At 40.5% G+C, this 21,251-nt stretch overlaps 2 protein-coding genes across 5 annotated transcripts in view; one reads left to right on the forward strand and one right to left on the reverse strand.

The window, feature by feature from the left end:
• Positions 1-21,251, reverse strand: part of ccdc177 (coiled-coil domain containing 177) — a 173,403-nt gene that overhangs the window by 141,312 nt on the left and 10,840 nt on the right. The window lies entirely within an intron of this gene.
• Positions 1,138-21,251, forward strand: part of LOC101485314 (M1-specific T cell receptor beta chain) — a 42,566-nt gene continuing 22,452 nt past the window's right edge. The window contains exons 1-2 of the mRNA XM_076877662.1: positions 1,138-1,216; positions 1,308-1,597. Coding sequence (XP_076733777.1) covers positions 1,138-1,216; positions 1,308-1,597 — 369 coding nt within the window. The remainder of the gene's footprint in view (positions 1,217-1,307; positions 1,598-21,251) is intronic.

Raw genomic sequence — 21,251 nt, forward strand, 5'->3', positions numbered from 1 at the left:
AATATGGATAAAGTTAAATAGTAAAGAATAAACAAAATATTCAGTTGTCGCTTGAATATACAGATTCAGAATTATTTCGCACAATTTTTGTAATTTTGTCTCTGTAGATCACCACAGTGGACTTTAAATTAAACACACACAAAAAAGATGTGATCAAAGTGCTGACTTTCAACTTTAATTAAATGGATTTAACGCAAGCACTGCTTTAAATGTTTATGAACTACAGCTTTGAACAGTCTCCCATTTTCAATACTTCACTGAGTAGTTGACTGAGAAGTAGTTTCATGGCTATGCCAGCGTGTTTAGTCAAAGTGTTGAACTGTATTTAGTAGCTTCAAACTCACAATTCAGTATAAAATCTAAAGCGATATCAGTGCAAATGAAAGAGGACATAATAAGGCTGCACCTCCGCCCCCACAGACCACCTTCATGTTGGATATGAATGAACATGTTGTTTGACATCAAACATGAAGCCTTTAAACTTGTTGTTTCCATCATCATTTCTGTTCTCTTGAATTAAATGTTTCAATGAACTGATGATGAGACAAACTGTCTGCAAAATTAACAAGCTGATTAAAGCTGTAGCATGTCAAACATTATATTATATAAAAAATTATATTTCAAAATAATCTGAGAAATTTTAAAACAATTATGACTGTGTACTTGTTCATCATGTTAACCAGTAGGAAAAATGACTGTGTTTTGCAGAACATCTGCCTGAAGTGGTGCTGCATCAAAATGCTGTTTGTTGCCAAACGGAAGAAATAGTTGCAAGTTCTCTTTAAACTTGATTTGGTGTTTGTACCAATGTGATAGTTTTATTACACTGGGACATGATCTTATTATTATTGTAGAGTCTTTACCTTCTAACATGGTCACAAGTGTATAACCACAGATTAGAACCACTACAGGGAGCTTGCACAGTCCTGAGGAAATAACCATCCACATTATGATTTCTGTTACACATCTCTGTTCAGTTTAGGTCTTTGCCATTTGAAGTCCTGTCATAAGGTGGCAGCATGTCTGTAGTGCAGTGGGCTCTTCAGAATCCACTGCATCACTGCCGATTTCCTGATGGGAGGGTTTACCCAAAAATTACACGTGAATGATCAGCAGACTGAATGTACAGAAGACATAATGTTCATGAATGTAGACGTGCAACACAACATGATGATCACTTTCTTCTGCATAAGCTTTAACATCATCCTCGTCTCAGGTAACGCACTTTAACTTTTCCATTTTCCAACATTTACTCTCATATTCCTTGTTGTCATTTTTTGTGATGTTTTCATTGATATTTTTCACAGGTTCATCACTCAGTGACCAAGTCCACCAGAATCCAGCTGATATGTATAAAAATCTAGAAGAAACAGCTGAGATCACCTGTTCACACAGTATAGACACCTATAATCAAATCCTCTGGTACAAGCAAACAAAAACCGGCCAAATGCAGTTCCTGGGATACATGTTGGGAACAAGCTCATCTGTAGAGCCTGGAGTGACTGTGACAATTGGTGGGAATGCAAATAAAGACCAGACCTGCACACTGATAATTAAAGATCTCTTCATGAACAGCAGTGCTGTGTACTTCTGTGCTGCTAGATTCCACAGTGCTACATATCACTGATCCACAATACAAAAACCTCCTCACTACCAATTTTTATCACTTACCACCTGCACCTGTATTCTAACCAACATTGATCTTGTGATTACAATCATGAATAGGAGATCCTTGCTGTGAAGCAAAGCCTTTAACTTTCACCTACCATTATAAACAGTAGCAGGCTTAAAAATTTGAAATAGGTGCTATATCTCATTGTAGTCTCACTATGATTGCTCAAGTCCTCATTACATCACATTAATAATTCCTTACTGTGAAGTAACTGAAGTAATACCTGTAGCCTCTGTATAGGAATTTCTTTTATTTATGTATTAATCACATTATTTTACTGTTTTACCCCGCGTGATGTCACGGGGGGTGGGCGTGGAAAGGATTTTGGCCCGATCCGCCATTTTGGGGGTCTAGTGAGTGATTTTGCAGAACTACCTTCTATCTATACAGATGCTAATTATTTGGCATTATTGCAGCAAACCAGCCTATGAAATGGATGAAACATCGTGACTGGGTTCCAGTGCTACACAAGGGACCTGCTGCAAACATACCACCATGCCAATCAGATTACTTCTTCCATGTGAGGGTGAAGAGGGGACCCTTCTGGATAAGATGGTGAAGGTTTGCTGCGTTTTGATGAACAGTGTGATAATAAAACCAGGGAAGAATGAAACCTGCTCCTGTTAAATATTCTTAAGTATTGTGCTGTTAAAATTTCTGTATTTTTTCAAAAGATACAGTAAATAATGTTAGTAGTGGGTGATGTCATGTAAACACTCATGATTTTGTGTAAACATTTTGTCATTTGTAAACTATAAATGACATGGATTCTACATTGTAACTGATGTGATGTTCTATAAGGTGGTTTCAATAAAAAAAAAAAAAGAGGCAAAAATTAGTTTGTTTCTTTATTCAACTTTTGAACAGTGGTACTCAGTGAGTATATATTCAGTAAATGCAAATTATTTACATGACAGTGCACTACAGGCATAAATCTAGACCCCTAGATAAAACATTATGGGTCATTCCCACAACCCACAGCTTTACTGTGTTCCAGCAAAGTATCCAATAGCAGTGACAACTCCTCCACAGTAGCAGGTGGGATTTTTCTGTTTTGAGGACCCCTCCTTTTACCTGTCACTACAGATGGTCTGTTTAGGTTTTGATCAAGAGCCTTTTTTTGGGCAGCTGAAGAGGAGAAGTCTATCTTATGGCCAACCTCTGGCTGTATCTTGGTCATATTACCCAGCAAAACCCAGTATGCAGGTTCATCTGTAACAGTCCTTGTGCCACGGATCAACACTGTTGCTTCTACATTAAACAGAAGAGCAGCGACATGGCTGCAGGTCTCTGCGACTCCGGCCATACAGGTGCAGTGGGCGGCTTCAACCTTCCCTGTGATGCTCACAGTGACCCATGGCTGCAATGCTGGTTCATTCAGTCTTTGAGAGTGCAGGACCTGAAACACACACAGACAAAGTTCATTTAAAGACAAGAACTAATGAGCCAAGGCCGACGTAAATGTGTTTTATCTACTTTATCATAAATGTAACAAAGTGTTTAGAAAGTTAGCACATACATGTAATTTTTCATTTTTTTATGTATCCATCTATAGAACGCTGCATGTTATATTCTAAATCGGCCTGTTCTCTGTCAGAAACCTGCCTGCAGAAAATGAACCTAAAGGATGTAATGCAAGGATGTCATCACTTTAGAGATGGAGAAAGCATAAAGTGACAATTATGAATCACTTAATATGATAAGGAGATTCTGCAGGTCATTGATCAATATATAAAATTAAAATAAATTGTATTTTTAGTGACACAAGATACAAACATGGAAGCATGTTTAATAAGGATTATTTATAATAAACATTAATAAATTAGTGCAATTTCTTTAACCATAAAGAATAACAATCCTTCAGGACAGTGTCACATCAGTGCACTGAACTCATTATGTTATCCACCTAACAGCCTCCACATGTTCTCACTGTCATTTCCCCTCATGAATGAATTTATGCTGCACTAATCTGAATGTTTGCAGGGAAATCAAACGCATTTCACACGCAGTACTCGAGCTGACTTACCTTTGCTTGAATGACGACTTGTACGCGCTGACTCCACAGACAAGGTACGAGAATATGTCAGGCTACGTCAATAGCGGTTGGTCTTCAGGGTTTCTACTCCACGGCCTTATTTCATACGGGTCCACATTTCCAATGCACGCTATTTTCTGCAAGTACCGCTCCTTCGCCTCTGAATGAAATCGGTCTCTATACAGTTCATTCTCTTTTGAGCTGCTTTTAAGCATCTTTCTTGTAGTCGTCGTTCCAACACAGTGTGTTTGGTTTGATTCGTAGACCCCGAAAATGGCGCTGCGCTCCCATAATGCATTGCGGTGTGACGTCAACTCCAAAGCCCTATAATGCCTTCGTGCCACTGGATTTTAACATGTCTCACACTCACACAGTACAGATGGTGGGGGTCTGGTAAGGAAGTTGGGGGGGGGGGGGGGGGGGGGGGGGGCAGACAACGCCACAGGAAGAATCTTTTGTCTCTTCGAGGACTCTGGGAGGTAGCAAGGGAGTGTGAACCTTAAGGTGTGAAACTTAGGGCGTCGGGGGGTTCCCCGGAGGCATCTTCCTTGGGGGGCTCAATCCGGGGTAGCGGTCATGTCCGGTTAGGGGCTCTGTTGGCTCTCAGGTGACTGTTTCCTCGCGGCTGCGTGCAGCGGGGCTAGGGGAGGGTCTGTGCTGACGGACGTGGGTTACTGACCTGGTAGCCTGGCTGCCCCTGGGTGGGTCCGGGATGGGCGTGAGGTTCTGGGGGCGCTCCGTCTCTGGGCTGGGACCCGGACCGGGCCTCGGGGGCTTGGGTCCTGGTTGGTGTGTTGCCGGGGTTGTGGGCGGGTGGGTGCATGGGGGCCCAGCCCTGGAGCAGGGTGCCGCCGGTGCGTCGAGCCACCTGGGGGGCTCTTCAACTGGTGGGGGAGATTGTCACATCTTGCAGGAGCTTTCCTCTCCTCAGGAGCTCCCTCTGCAGGAGGGGGAGATACAGGAGAGGTGGAGGAAGATCTCAGCCTGGGTGTTTATTGTCTTATGTAGTCTGGAAGATGAGTGGATGGTGGGGTGGGTGCAGTTTTCTCTGTGGTGGGGTTGGGTGGACTGTCCCGGGCTCTGTGGGGCCGGGCGGCGCTGCTGCACTGGGCCCGGTCTGGATGGGCCTGGGCCCCCTTTCCCTGGCGGGTCGCGGAGTATGGGGGTGCCTACTGGGGTCAGCGGGGGAGCTGGCCCCAGGGAGGGGTCACTTGCCCCTCCCTTCCTTCCCTCCCCATCTCCAGCTGCCTCCCTCTTCCCGCTCCACCACAACCACCCACACATGCAGGGCCTTGGAGTAGGGGTGTGTCACCAGGGTGCAGAGGAGGCTACCCCCCCCCCTCTGTCCCCTTCTGGCTGCCTCTGCCTCAATTTTATCCCACAACTTAGACATTCACATTACTCACACTCTCATTACACATACATATAGGATCTTGGGGGTGGGCACGATACGCTGAGTCCAAAGTACCATCAGGGTGTACACCCCACCCCTGGCATCGTTGCCCACCTCTCAATTTTAAATACACGTAGACATTGAGGGCTAGCAGGAGGGACCATGCGCTTACCTGCTGCTCTCTGGCAGGTAGCTCCAAGCCCTCCTGGGTTTTAAATGCACCTTAGAACACACATGCATCAACATTACAATGAGCGGGTGGAGGGAGGTTTGGAGTCTTCTCTCACCCCCATTCTCTGCGACCTGCTGGAGCAGGGGGGCTAGGACTAGGAGGAGGAGTTGGCCGTCCGACTGCGGTCTGGAGTGTGGAGCCTTCCTGCTGCTGCGGAGTCGGGGCGGTCTGCCTCCCCCCACCGCAGGGAAAAGGGAAACACCACCTGGGTCTGGGTGCAGTTCCCCCCTCCAGGGGCGGGGGCACCTAGACCCGGTTTGTAGAGTACGCTTGGGGAGTGTGATCGTGTGTACAACGTCTCTTTATGTCTGTCTCCACGTTGGTTGAGTGTGGAGTAAGTGCATATGAGAGCATGAGGGTGGGAATGGATGTTTGTATCTGTGTGTGCCTGTATGTCTGTGTCTATATGTCAGGTTGGGTGTCAGGCGCCACCTCTCTGGGGACATCTCAGGCCCTCCAAGGTTTGGAGGCCTATCTCCCCCTACCACCACTTCCCCTGCCAGTGGCGGACCCCCTCAGACATTGGTGCGTTGGTGGTTCTTTGTGTCCGGGGATGGGCGTCCAGGTACACACCGGCTCACTCCTTGGCGGCCGCTTATCGGGGCCTGGAGCCTGGGGCTCGCTCGGGCCACTTCGGAGGTGGGGTGCCCCCGGCCTCTCGGCCTGGGGCTCGGTCACTCAGGCGCAGCTGGCTGCCGGCGGAGCTCACGGGCGCGTCACTGCAACTCCCCCTGGCTTCTGCTCCGCGGCTGCTGAGTGAGCCCTCATCTGGGACTCTCCTCAGCTCTTTCCGGGACAGTGGCGCAGCTGCCCCTCTGTTGGTCTTCCTTGGTCTCTTGTGTTCTGGGGGCCTCTGGATGTCTGGAGTTTTGATCTCCTCCACACCTGCTTCACGCCCTGGAGGACGGGGCTGTGGCCCCCCCACACCCTCTAGCAGATCATTACATGAAGGAACCTTTTAAAAAACAAAAAACAAGCGCGTCCATGCTCACAGGTGTACACACGGGTGATCACACCCACAAACTACACCCTTTTTGGCTCCTACCTCAAAGCACACTGTGTTCTGTTGATCTTATGTGCTGCACAATAATGTTTAACATTTAGTATTTACTGTCATATTCCCATATATCATTGTGATGTTGTTTATTCTATTACTCTTGTTCTCTTCTGCTTGCTTTCTTTTTTCTTTCTCAGCAGGTGATCCAGGTGATTGATATATGCATTTTTTTTCTCTGCCCGTTCTGTTGGTTTTTGTTTTTTGCCCTTCTCCCCCGTCCCTCTTCTCAGCTGTTTCTCTTTCCCTCTTTCTTTCTCCCCTTCTTTCCCCCAGTCAAGTCTGTCCCGTATTCAGTAAGTGAAAATAAAATAAACAATAAAAGGTGAATCAAATGGACCATTACGGCAAGGCTGGGATGGTCAGTTTGGTAAAGTAAATCCGTTGGGCATCTTTCTTTGCCTTTAGACAACAATTCTGATGGCAAAAGAGCCAAACGGGACAGGCAAAAAAGAAAAAAAAAAAAAAAAGGTGTGAAACAGCTGTGTACTGCCTTTTGTTCCTGAAGAAGGTATTTAACTGAGAGCCATGTTAGGCTCGGGTGAGACTCTGCTGACCGTCTGCCCCGCGATCATGCAGGCTCTCCACCAAGCTTGGTTTTTCTGTTCTTTGTGTTTTGATTAAAGAATGTTAGCTACCGCTCACCGCTCGTCTGCAGGCTTTATTTAATGGAAAACTTCCACAACACCTCCACCTATAAATAGCAGCTGCATCTCCTTGTAGATTATCACTATGATTGCTGTGCTCATAATGTTTGTTGTCTCATCTCTGTGGCTGCAACTTATAATATTTATCATTATAAGTCCCCCCCCCCAAAAAAAAAGAATGTTACAGACACTCAGTTTTTTGTCTTCAGACAGGAGCTCATCATGCTGACGTCAGTTTGTTTTGGTCTATTGGTAATCAAATTCATCATTTAGGAGTCCCACTTCATGTCATCACTGTAGAATATTAATTTTCTCTCATTTTAACTTTTGAAGTTCACCAAGCACCTCTGAAATTTTTCAGAACAGTATGAGACAAACCCAGCTGGTCTGCAGCCATGGAAAATCATGCTCATGCTACAGAAGACCAAGCTCTGAAATACATTGCTGCTATAGTCCAAAGACAATGAGGAACTGTTGGAGAAACACTTCAATATTACTGGAGATTTGAGAGCAGAGAAAGAAAAGAACGCATCTCAGTTTATTGTTGATCTAAAGGCACCTGAGCACAATGCAGTATAGTACTGTGCAGCTAGCTATGCACAATGAAAGGAAAACCCCTCCCCTTGAAACAAAACAGAACCATTAATAAAAGTGGATGTTTTAAACTGAAGCTACTCCTCCCACCTCTTGGTTAGATCCCAGCCAGTATAGTGTTTTACTTCACTTTACTTTTAAACTTTAAGAAAGATCAGTGGGGGTTTGACATCAAATTGTAGTAATTTAAATCCCTAAAAATCTTAAACATCTTTATCAGCAAAGTGTCAGCATGATTCATCATCTCTTCTTCTGGTGCCTGACAGGTAATAATGCCTTGTTTGCACACAATAAGCCCTTCAGAAAGTGGAATTTCTTTCCTTAAATGTCTAATCTCCTTTTATTTAAATGCAATCTTTTGTCATTCTCTATTCAGGTGTCTGTCTGGGTATTGAGGTTCGTCAGTTTCCCTCTGGGGTCATCACTGATGTCGGATCCAAAGTGGAGATTCTCTGCAGCCATGAAAAGACTGACTACAGGGTGATGCTCTGGTACCAGCAGCCACCCGGAGAGACAGCTATGAAACTCATTGGGTTTTTACAGTACCAAGTTGTCACATTTGATGAAGACCAATATAAAGATCATTTCGATATAAATGGAAATCTGGGTGGCAACACAGCAAAAAATGGCTCTCTGATAGTCAAAGTGACACAAAAAGAGCACAGTGCAGTGTACTACTGTGCAGCTAGAGAAGCACAGTGGCAAAAAGTCCCTCTGAACTCTACAAAAACTCCACATTCATTCTCAAACACCTGCATTAGCTGTTGTTTTGTGGTTCGATTGATTTGTACAAAACTGTACTGATATACCCCTGTTTCTAATATCTTTTAAGAATGCATGTTATTTAGAGTAAGTACTGCTTACATTAACAGGAAGAAACCTGCAAATAGCAACGAATTTGAGAAGCTTTGCTTTATTTGACTCAAAACAGCACACATGCTCTTCCTGACCTTTTTTTTTTTTTTTTTTTTACTATTAACGCTTGCAGTCCCTTTTGAACTCACCACCAGACCTCCCTCTCCCCCTCACCACACACACTCACACAATCTGTTAACTGACTCTTTTGCACTTTACACACCACTACCTCTGGTGTGTAAACCACTGCTGCTCTATGGACAATCTTTTTTGCTCTGGGTTTACAAGCTGCTACACTGGTCACTTTAAACCACTCCAAATTATAAATTGTAAACTGTAAATTCTAATTGTAACTCTTAAGCGTATATTTATTTATTTTCTTCTCCCTCCTTTTATCTATTTATTAGCTCGTTTTTACACTGATGTAACCGGAGCCTCGTCGTCTCGTCTCTCTGTATGCTGCATTGGATACAGCAGAGATGACAAAGTTTACTTTGACTTTTGTGGTACTAAGAGTTGCAAAGACCTCTTTATGCAGTGACCTTAGTACGTAAAATACTACAATTCACAAATCTTAAAGGCTGCGCAATGTATCTAATCATAAATTCTAGATATTATTCAGCCAAAGATTAATTTGATTTTTTAACACCACATATAGTAAAGACAACCAGTACATCTTTCAGTGCGCCACTTTTACTCGAGTGGCTCAGAAACACTCACAGAACACAAATATTACACTTTCTCCAAGATAAAACTCCTCCCACTTGATATGATCAAATTCCAGTTACTTACACATACAGCCACTAATTATCAGTTTCTAATAATTTCTAAAACAATTAAGTTAATACGGACAAAATGATGCCTTCTTTCAATAATTTGAAATGGCATTCTGTATTCTGGATTAAATGCATCACTGAACACTCTTTAAAAATATATTTTTGTTGGAGAGACGTGTTCCATAAGGTTCTGACTTAATATTCTCTTACAAATTTCTTTTCAGCTCAGGTCTTTGCTATTTTAAGTCCTTTAGTAAGTACGTCTACAATACAGTAGCTGCTAAATTCACTGCATCGCTGCCCATTTTCCTGATGGGAGGGATTACCAGGAAATGACAGAAATGATCAACAGCTGAATGTACAGTTATGAGAGCACAGTAGACTTAAGAGGACTGTTCCTTAATCATGCAAAGCAACATAATGATCACTTTCTTCTGCATAACCTTTAACATTATCCTCGTGTCAGGTAATGCACTCTTAACTTTTCAGTTTTTCACGATTTACTCTTATACAGCTTGTTTTACATTGTTGTGGGGTTTTTGTTGATATTTTTCACAGGTTCCTCACTCAGTGACCAAGTCTTCCAGACTCCAGCTAATATGTATAAAAATCAAGAACAAACAGCTGAAATCAACTGTGTACACAGTATAGCTGGCTATGATCGGATCCTCTGGTACAAGCAAACAAAAAGCAAACAGCTTCATTTCCTGGGATACATGGTAGTAAGCCAAGGAGCACCAGAGCCTGGATGGAGGGTCGACATCAAAGGGAGTGCAAATCCACACCAAACCTGCACATTAATAATAAAAGATCTCACCCTGAACAGCAGTGCAGTTTACTTCTGTGCTGCTAGATACCACAGTACTATATATCACTGCTCCTCAATACAAAAACCACTTCACTCTTAGTCTTTATCTCTTAGAGCTCACAACCACTTGCACCTTCATTCTAACCAACATTGGTCTTGTGATTATAATCCATAACTGGAATGGGAGGTCCTTACTGTGAAGAAAAGCCTTTTTTTTTTTCTCTTTCTTACAGGTCTCGTTCCAGCCTCATCCTCGACACAATTTGGCTGAAGTCAGATTATGGTGGGACCCCTGACAAAACAAAAACTAACAAAGTGGTTTGAGAAGGGGAGACCATGACCCTCATTGTCTATGTACTCTTTAAAAACAAAAACTGAGCCAGCAAAGAAATAGTTGGAAGTGGGGCTGTCACTGTGAATCATTCACAGCTACATGACAGTGGTCTGTAGTTTTGTGCCGTTAGCATCCACAGTGATGTGAGAAGTAGGAGAAGCTGTACAAAAACTCACCATTAAACTAATACTAGAAATGACTTGACTTTTATGTCCTCCCAGTAGGTGGCACTGGATTCAAAAAATACAAAGATCAAAACCTGCAGTAACTGGCAAATATTCGAGTCACCCACTTTTCTGCTTTCATACAGAAGCTCCTCATGATGACATCCAGTTTGTTTTAGCATATTAGTAATCACATTTATGATTTAGAAGTCACACTTCATATCATCTATAGTTTTTCTCTCTTTGTAAGTGTTTTTCCTTGGATTTTCCAAAAACCTGAAGACATAGTCTAGCTTGGTTTGTGTCCATGGAAAGTTAACTACACAATCATGCAGTGTGTAATCACAAAACTTAACAGCGTACCATACCTAAAGTGGTCCATCTAAAGGCACCTGAGCACAGTGCCGTGTACTACTGTGCAGCTAGTGATGCACACTGAACTGAAAACCCCTCCCCTTAATACAAAATCTCAAAGTGATCAAAGAGGATGGTTTTAAACTGAATATACCCCTCCTACATGTAAGTCTATTTTAAAAGCTGTCATGTATAACTAGTCCCAAACATTACATTTGCTAATAAGGACATTTTAAATTAGCACATTCTCAGGGTAAATGCATATACAGTAGTAAAAGTAATATGAATGACCTCTTTTTGCAGTCTTGAGGACTTACCCTTCCCTTTCCCTTTCATAAGGTAGCAGTATGTTTGTGATGCAGTTCAGAATTCATTCTAGAGCCTGCCCTCAATGTGAAAACAGATGGGAGTGCAAATAAAGGCCAGAACTGCACATTAGCAATTAAAGATCTCACTGTGAACATCAGTGCAGTGTACTTCTGTGCTGCCAGTTACCACAGTGCTGCATATCACTGCTCCTTAATACAAAACAATCTCATCGTTTTTAGAGCTCACATGTGTTTGCACCTATATTCTAACCAATAATCTAATCCTATATTGGAATGGGAGGTCCTTACTGTGAAGTAACTGAAGTAATGCCTGTAGCCTCCCTCTACCATTATAAATAGCAGCAGGTCTTATATTTACAACACCAGCTGCATCTCCTTGTAGATTATCCCTATGATTGCTCAAGTGCTCATAACGATTTTCGTCTCATCTCTGTGGCTGCAAGGTACATGGACATATTAACTGTGCAATAGATTCCTAAGCTTTCATTTTTTAAATGTATTGGCTGAAGAACATTTCTCAAAGAACGATCAGAATTACTTTGGTTTTTTTCCACAGGTCATTCCCAGGATGTGATTCAATACCCTGAAATCAGCTGGCGTTTCCTCAACAAAGCTGCAGAGATGAACTGCAGCCACAGCAAAGATATACGTTATACTCAGATGTACTGGTACATTCAAAGACCAGGAGAGACCATGAGGCTCATTGTCTACACAGTATTTCGTGGGAACCCGGACTATGGCGGGGCGCCTGAAAACAAATATTCAGCCATTAAAGAAGCCATTGAGAACGGAGCTCTTACTGTGAATAACTTGCAGCAGAATGACAGTGGTGTGTATTTTTGTGCTGTCAGCATGCACTGTGCTGTGAGAAGTAGGAAAAGCTGTACAAAAACTGCCTGACAATTAATCTGATATTAGAGATGACTTTTATGTCCTCCAGTAGGTGGCGCTGGAGTTCAAGAAATACTGACATCTAAGCATAGTTGCCTAAAAGAAGGGGGTGTTAGTAAGAGTCAACTGGTGTTTTGTTCACAGACAGGAGCTCATCATGCTGACATTAAAATGCCAAACATGCTCCTCCCACTTCACTTCCTCATAAACCTCTGTGGGGTCAGTCAGGTTATCTGATGTCAAATCCCAGCAGTTTAAATCCATAAATAAATGTTTCTTGCCAAAGAAACAACATAATGATTCATTTTCTCTTTTTCTGGTGTCTGACAGGTAATAACGTATTTGCATACAATAAAATCCTCTGACAACGGAAATGGTTTCATTAAATGTATCATCTGTTGCGATTTAAAAATAATCTTTTTATTCTCTATCCAGGTGTTTGTCTGGCATTCGAGGTCCGTCAGTCTCCCTCTGAGTTCATCACAGACGTTGGATCCAAAGTGCAGATTTTCTGCAACCATGAAAAGACCGACTACACAGTGATGCTTTGGTACCAGCAGCCACCCGGAGAGACAGCTATGAAACTCATTGGGTTTTTAAATGTCAACACTCCAAAATTTGAAGATGAAAATAACGATAATTTTGAAATCACTGGCGACCTGAGTGCGATTACAGCAAAAAACGGTTCTCTGATAGTCAAGAAAGCTAAAGGACAAGAGCACAGTGCAACGTACTATTGTGTAGCAAGTAAAGCACAATGACACAAAGTCCCTCTGAACTTTACAAAAACTCAATATTTTTTATCCTTGTGGTTTGGATGAGACAAGTTCTCAAACACCTGCTTGAGTGGTTGTTTTGTGGCTTAATCCAGTCACATTTACTAATACGTGTACTAATACACCGTTTATACAACTAAGAAGGAATCCCAAATAAGCAACACCAAAAAAACAACGTTATTTGACATAACCATCAACATTAAGGGTCAGAAGTCTGTTTCAAAATAGTTGCCAAATCCCTTTATGAGCTCCCAGAGGTGAAAAAACTGAGATAATGATCTATAAGAAAAGAAGATATAAAATAGAAGGACTATGTGGGCTTGCACAGCCCAAAGGCTCGGCTGTCTTAAACTTGCTGACAAATAACATTCTTATACAGATTTTTGGGTTTCAATTCAGGTCTTTTTTTCTTTCCTTGCTTTATATTCTTTAAGGATTCTGATGGTATTTTCCACAGGTTCCTCACTCATTGACAAAGTCTACTAAAATCCAGCTGGTGTGTATAAAAAAAAATAAAAAAAAAATCAAGAAAAAAACAAAACAAAGGAAAAACAGCTCAAATCAACTGCTAAGAGAGTCTAGAAAATGCAACCAAAACCTCTGATAGAAGCAAGCATACATTTTAATAGGATATCAGAAAAGACTTTATGTCATTCCGCTAGGTGGCGATGGAGCTCAATGAATACTAATATCTAAACATGCAGTAGCTACTTCAAAGAGGAGGGTGTCGATAAAAGTGTTGAATGCTAAAGTTACTCAGTGTTCCGTTCGTAGTCGAGCTAAAGGCACCTGACCATAGTGCAGTCTACTATACACAAGAAGAAAGAAAAACCCTTTTAAAATGAAAGACACTCCGCCCACATCTTGGTAAGATCCAAGCAAGCATAGTGTTCACAGCACTTTCCTCTTAAACCTCTGTGGGATCAGTCATATGATCTGATGTCAAATCCCAGCAATTTAAATGTTTAAACTCTTAGAAACTTTATCAAAGGAGGGTCAACATGATTATTTTTTTCTTTTTCTGTTGCCTGACAGGTAATGTTTGTTTACTATTTATCTTCTGAACATGGAAATCATTTCATTAAATATATATCATTTGTTGTGATTTAAAAATAATCTTTTCTTCATTCTCTATCCAGGTGCCTGTCTGGGATTTGAGGTCCGTCAGTTTCCCTCTGAGTTCATCACAGACGTTGGATCCAAAGTGCAGATTTTCTGCAGCCATGAAAAGACCGACTACAGGATGATGCTCTGGTACCAGCAGTCACCTGGAGAGACAGCTATGAAACTCATTGGGTTTTTAAACGTCAACACTCCAAAATTTGAAGATGAAAATAACGATAATTTTGAAATCGGTGGCGATCTGAGTGGGAGTACAGCAAAAAACGGTTCTCTGATAGTCAAGAAAGCTAAAGGACAAGAGCACAGTACAACGTACTATTGTGCAGCAAGTAAAGCACAATGACACAAAGTCCCTCTGAACTTTACAAAAACTCCAGATGATTTTTTTTTTTAATCATTGTGGTTTTGATAAGAGATGTTCTCAAGCACCTGCTTGAGTGGTTTTCTTGTGGATTGATCCATTCATGCAAAATTGCACTAATATAATAAGCAGTTTGCAAAAGCAGCAAGGATGCACAAATGAGCAAATATGTGCAACTTTATTTGACATAACCATCATGATTAACCGCTGACTTACTCCTGCAAGCTTTATGAATGTTTGTATTCCCTTTACTACCCCTAGGAACTGCAACAAGAGATCTGATTTTTGTCAACACCAACAAAATGATCCATCTTCTAATTTTCTGTCAGCATAGGGTTCACGGTACAGGGAATTCCATGGTAATTCATATTTACAAATTCTGCATAATTTGGTACAGAATATGCTAATGCTTCTGTGACACTTAATGTTTAGACACAAAGCATCTCTACAGGTTTTGAAAATATTCAGAGAAATTTCTGAACCATTCTTTAGGCTTTAGGTATTGAAAAATAACCTTCTGGTACACCAGCTGTTTTGGGGTTCAATTTCCATCTTTGTTATTTTCAGTCCTTAATAAATTGGCCCTACATCTGTAGCGTAGTGGTTATTCAGTGTCCACTGCATCAAGGCCCATTTTCCAGATAACAGGACTGAGATATGATTACAAGGATTGAACGTACAGTTGTTCTTGAATATAGTCATGCAACATGATAATCACTGTCCTCTGCACAAGATTTAACATTACCCAGGTAACATGGTGTTTGACTTTTTCCAAGATATCCTCTCATATTTATTTGTTTATATTCTGGAGGGATTCAATGACTTGACTGTTATGTACTTCCAGTAGGTGGCGATGGTGCTCAAGAAATACTGATATCTACACATGCAGTAGCTACTTCAAAGAGGGGGGTGTCAATAAAAGTGTGCATGGGGAAAATGTTAGAGTCACTTACTGTGCTGCTTTCAGACAGAAGCTCATCATGCTGACATTATTTAGTTTGTTTTGGCTCACTGGTAATCACATTCACCATTTAAGAATCCCACTTTATATTCTCTATAGGTTACCTATCTATAGGTTTATTGTTCATTCTCTCTCCTTCTAGGTCTTTGTCTGGGTGTTGAAGTCCACCAAACACCTGTGGAAGTTTTCAGAACTCGTGGAGACGAAGTCCAGCTGGTCTGCAGCCATGGAAAGACCGACTACACATTCATGCAGTGGTACCAAAAATCCCCTGGAGACCAAGCTCTGAAACGCATTGGACATTTAAACTACAACAACAAAGAGCACGAGAAATCATTTGAGAAACATTTTAATATTACAGGAGACTTGAGTGGAAGTAAACCAAAGAATGCTTCTATGTTTATAGTGGACCTAAAGCCTGAGCACAGTGCAGTGTATTACTGTGCAGCAAGCTATGCACACTGAGTAGAAAACACCTTTCTTTAATACAAAAACTCAGAACCATGAAATCATCAAAGTGGATGGTTTTAAGCTGAACAGACTCCTCCCACATCTTGGTTAGATCCCAGCTGACTACAGGGTGATGCTCTGATCCCAACAGCTGCAGGGAGACAGCTATAAAACTCACTGGGTAATTAAACTATCCAGCTGTCACATTTGCAGAACAACATAGAGATCATTTCAATATCACTGGAACTGTGGGTGGAGATGCTGCAAAGAATGGCTCAAGTCAAAGGACACGAGCACTTTCTGCCACTGTGCAGCAACACACAATGACAAAAAGGTTTTTTGAGCTTTACAAAAGCTTCACATATTTGATCATTGCTTGTTTTGATAAGACAAGCTCCCACCACCTGCGTTAGTGGTTGTATTGTAGCTTGACTATTTCATTTAACTAAGCATGTAATTTAAGTACAGTTTACATAACCAGGAAGGAAGCACATATTAGAGCACTCTTTCACATACTTAAACAAAGCATCTTCATATGAAAGATTACTTTTTACCTGTAGGAAACACACAGATCCATCTTTAGACTTGTAAAACTCTAATTCACACTTCCTGAAATACTGTATAATTAATCACAATTTAGATTTTTTTGTAACACTGTTAATAGTAATGCCGACAATTAAATCTATTTTTAAATACAACTAAAAGGCACATTTACACAAAAACCACAGAAAAGCACAAACATGACAGTTTACTTAGAGAAAGCTCCGCCCAGCAATCTGCAGTTTCATCTGCAATAAAGTGATGATTCTTCATCTCCTCCCTTCTTAAACCTCAGTCATGTCAGATAGGCAGATGATTCTCAGTATAAACAATTGCGTGGTCCAATTTCATTAACTCATAGCCACTAAAATCTTATATAAAGTTTCTAAACACATCTAAAGTCAAGCTTTGAATACAGAAAAGATGATCTCCCTTTTAATTTTCTGCTACTTGTCAGGTAATAATTTGAAAAGGTGCTAATTTCTTTAAGTATTTAAGGAAACACTTGCACTCTGTTTTTTGGCTTGTTTCTCTAAAATGTATCAACCTTCATAAGCTAAAATTCTCTTTTATCTTTGTTCTAGGTGTTAGTCTGGGGATTGAGGTTCGTCAGTCTTCCTCTGATATCGTCGCAAAGGCTAGTGACAAAGTTCAGATCTTCTGCAGTCATGATAAAACTGACTACAGGATGATGTTCTGGTACCAGCAGTCGCCTGGAGACACGGCTATGAAACTCATTGGGTTTTTAAACTATGTAGCTGTCACACTTGAAGAACAATATAGAGATCTTTTCAGTATCACTGGAAATCTTGGGGGCGATTCTGCAAAGAATGGCTCACTAACTATCCAAGTCAAAGGACGAGAGCACAGTGCAGTGTACTACTGCGCAGCAAGCAAAGCACAATGACAGAAAGCTCCTCTGAACTTTACAAAAACTCCACATAATTTTTATCATTGGTGGTTTTGACAAGACAAGCTCCCATGCACCTGCTGTAGTGGTCGTCGTTTGACTTGATCCATGTTGGATGTTTTTAAAGCACATACTGTTTACAAAACCAAGGAGCAGACACTCCTCCAAGCCTTATAAAGGTTCACATTTCCTTTTCTGCCACTAGTAGTTGCAAAGACATCATCACTAAACATATTCATGCAGTAAGACACTACTATGCAGTGCTCGTGAAATACTCTAATTCAGATATCCTTAAAGACTGCACAGCCTAAGTAATGACAATTTATGGTTGTTATAGTCAGTCAAATAGGATTTAAATCAGTTTTTCAATCTGTAAACAAGAATGTTGTTCTATTCCAGTACACAGAAATCTTCAGGGAAACATCAGTTGAAGAGAAAACTCCTCCCAGCAATGACATATCATCATCACATCCTTTCCTTCTTAAACCTCAGTTATGTCAGCTGGGCTGTTAATTCTTAGTATAAACACTTGGTGTGATCTAATTCTAGTCTTTTAAATCCACTAAACTCTGTTATCAAGCTTCTAAATGCTTAGAAAGTCTAAAGGCTTTATGTTGTTAAAGATAAAATGATCTGCTTTCTAATTTTCTGCTGCCTACCAGGTAAAAATTTTAAAAGATGTCAATTTCTTTAAAGCCTGGAAATAACAGATTTTTGTATTTGTTTTAATTTATCGGCTATCAAAAGCTTCTCTTTTCTTTTTTGATCTAGGGGTTTTTCTCGGGCTTGAGGTCCGTCAGTCTTCTTCTGATATCATCGCGAATGTTAGTTCAAAAGTGCAGATTTTCTGCATCCATGATAAAACTGACTACTATGTGATGCTCTGGTACCAGCGTCCACCCGGGGAAACAGCCATGAAACTCATCGGGTATTTGTACCACAAACAAGTCACAATGGAAGATCAGTACAAAAGCAATTTCATTATTTCTGGAGATTTGACTGGGAGTACAGCAAAGAACAGCTCTCTGATAGCCAACGCTGCACAACAAGGGGACAGTGCCGTCTACTACTGCGCAGCAAGCAAAGCACAATGACAGAAATCCTCTGTGAACATTACAAAAACTCCATAATCTGGAACCATCAGTGGTTTGAAACCAGAATGGAAACAAACTGACATCAGACACCTGGTTTTGTACTTTTGGTTTTTAATTGACATATTATTTTGTTGATTTTTTCCAATTACTCATAATAAAAGGTAATTATTTCTAATAAATAAAAAATCTGTTAAAGCAGCATATCTTATATGGATGATTAAAATAAGAGCATATATTCTGTATAACCTGCAGGACTGCAATGATACACCATCTAAAAAACTGGTAACATTCCCAAGTTTGAGGTTTGTTTTATATTTACAATGCAGTAAATCTTTGCTCATCAAAACATTTATCATTGGCGGGACTTTTAGAAAATGATAATGAGCATTTTCCATATTTTCTGATATTTAAAATTCAAATTCTATTTGTCATATACACAGTCATACACAGTATGATATGTAGTGAAATGCTTGAACAACTGCTCGTGACCTAAAGAAAACAAAAAAGGAAAAGGCTATGAATAAGATAGGAAATAAATATGAAAAATTAAAAAGGGTAAATTTAACTAGGAAGGAATAAAATATAAATTAAGGTTAAAAATGAAACAACTGTACAACACAAATTAGAATGAAGGGTAAATTTAACTGGGAAAGAATAAGATAAAATATATAAATTAAAGTTGAAAATAAAATAACTGTACAACAAAATACACAATATAGAACTATATAAGAATGTATGAAGAAATATAAATATAAATAAATATATACACAATAACAGCAGCTGTACAAGTATTAACCGGAAATGAAGAATGTAGGGACCAGTGTTGTGCAATCCACATTATGTCTTGTCTATTTAACAAGCTAAACAATAAAAGAATTAAAAACTAAAATATCTTCATCTGCAGCTGAAGCCACTCCCCTTCTGCCTACATCTTACTAGCTTCTTCCTGAAATGGCAATCAGCTCAGTGACATGGTGCTTTCAGCAGAGACTGTTTTAATTTAAACGCTTCAGCACATTCATGACTTTATCGCCACACCTCTACATTATGATTCGATTTCTTTTTTTCTTTTTCCTCACAGGTAACTGCTTCATGGTGACGCGACACACTGCATTCGCTTATTTTAAAATCATTAATTTTTCTATCTCTGCTTGCAGCAGGCATCTCTCTGGGGATAGAGGTCCGTCAGTCTCCGTCTGCTGTAATCAAAAAGATCAATGATGATGTACAGTTAATCTGCACCCATGATAAAAGTGACTACAGAGTGATGCTTTGGTACCAGCGATTACCCGGAGAGACAGCTCTGAAACTTGTTGGATATGGATATACACAGTTCAAAGATGACAGCGCGGAGGAACCGTTTAGAGAAAATTTCAAATTAGAGGGGGATTTGAATTCGAATAAAAAGAACGGCTCACTTTTCATCAACAAACTAAAAGCACCTGAACATACAGCAACGTATTTCTGTGCTGCCAGTCAACCACAGTACATCAAACACCCATCTGCTCTAAACAAAAACCTCTTCCCATGTCTCCTGTTACAGAAGAACCTATTAGTCATCATATTCAGCAGCACTAAGACTCACGGCTATAGGAAGTATTTGTCAAGGAGGCTTTCTGGATAACAAGAAATCTTACAGATTATTCACTAAAAGAAAAAAGGTATTTATAATTTTTCAGTTAATAATTAACTTGAGGGAAGTAATGATGACATCATGAAACGCAGTGTCAACACTTTGAGCTGACCGACTTTGAGGAACAGCATTATTTTTATATTCTTAAATTAAGCACCAATAGCAAGGATTTCTGCTCAAAAAACATTTTTTATTTTAAAAACCAGTCCATTTGTCATTGAGTACACCCCCCCCCCCCAAAAAAAACCACAAGCTGTTGATGAACAACTCTGATTTCACTACATCACTTCCTGTCTCTCCTTCTGACTCTCAAAGCATTGAAGACACTATTTGTGTGCTGACATCCAACATGAAGCCATCTAGTTTCATCGTTGCCATCCTAATCGTGTTCTGGATTAAAGGTAAAACCGAACTCTTACAAAATCAGTTTATGTGAAGAAAAAAAGAGAAAAAAAAGGTAAATATTCATGTCTTTCTCCTTTCCCCCCCGTCTCTTCTTCTCCAGGAGCTTGTCTCAGCAAAGACAAACAGCTGTCTCAGTCTCCAACTCAACTGTTAGTGGAACCAAACAGACAAGTGAACCTGACCTTCACTCATAACATCACTAATTACGATACCATTCTCTGGTATCAGCGCTCACAAGGCGACACCTCTCTGAAGCTGATTGCCTACGTCTATTTTACAAATCTAAATGTTGAGAAGCCATTTGAAGGCAACTTTCAGGTGAGTGGAGATGGGAGAAAAACAGTTTATCTCCATATCCTGAACCCACGACACCCGGAAGACAGTGGAGAATATTTTGGAGCAGCACGAATACACAGTTATAAAGATGGTGATGCTCTCATACAAAAACCCTCATCCTGATCTGGTAGATAACAGTACCCCAACAGGAAACCACACAGACTTTGTGAAACTGTACCAAGTTAAAATAGTGAAACTGCAAAAAATGCTGGGCTGTTTTCAGACTATAATTTTTGATCCAAACTGCATGTTGCCTTGATAAAATGTACTAAATGCTTCAAGGATGCATTATTTGCAAAACTTTGCTTGCACAGAGTTTATATTTACAGATTACTACTAACACTTCTGACACGCCCACTAAGCATTGCAAAGAAATAAGTTGTTCAGTCTGGAAGCCATAGCATTGCACGTGTCATTTTCATGCTTAATATATATCTATATCCATACATCTATGCCCAAGCAACAAAATAATTAAGCAGCCACCACCACACACCTGTAGAGCATGTGCAGAAGAACAGAAGTTTC

The sequence above is a fragment of the Maylandia zebra genome, linkage group LG19 (genome assembly GCF_041146795.1).
Source record: "Maylandia zebra isolate NMK-2024a linkage group LG19, Mzebra_GT3a, whole genome shotgun sequence".
In the NCBI taxonomy this organism is placed as follows: domain Eukaryota; kingdom Metazoa; phylum Chordata; class Actinopteri; order Cichliformes; family Cichlidae; genus Maylandia; species Maylandia zebra.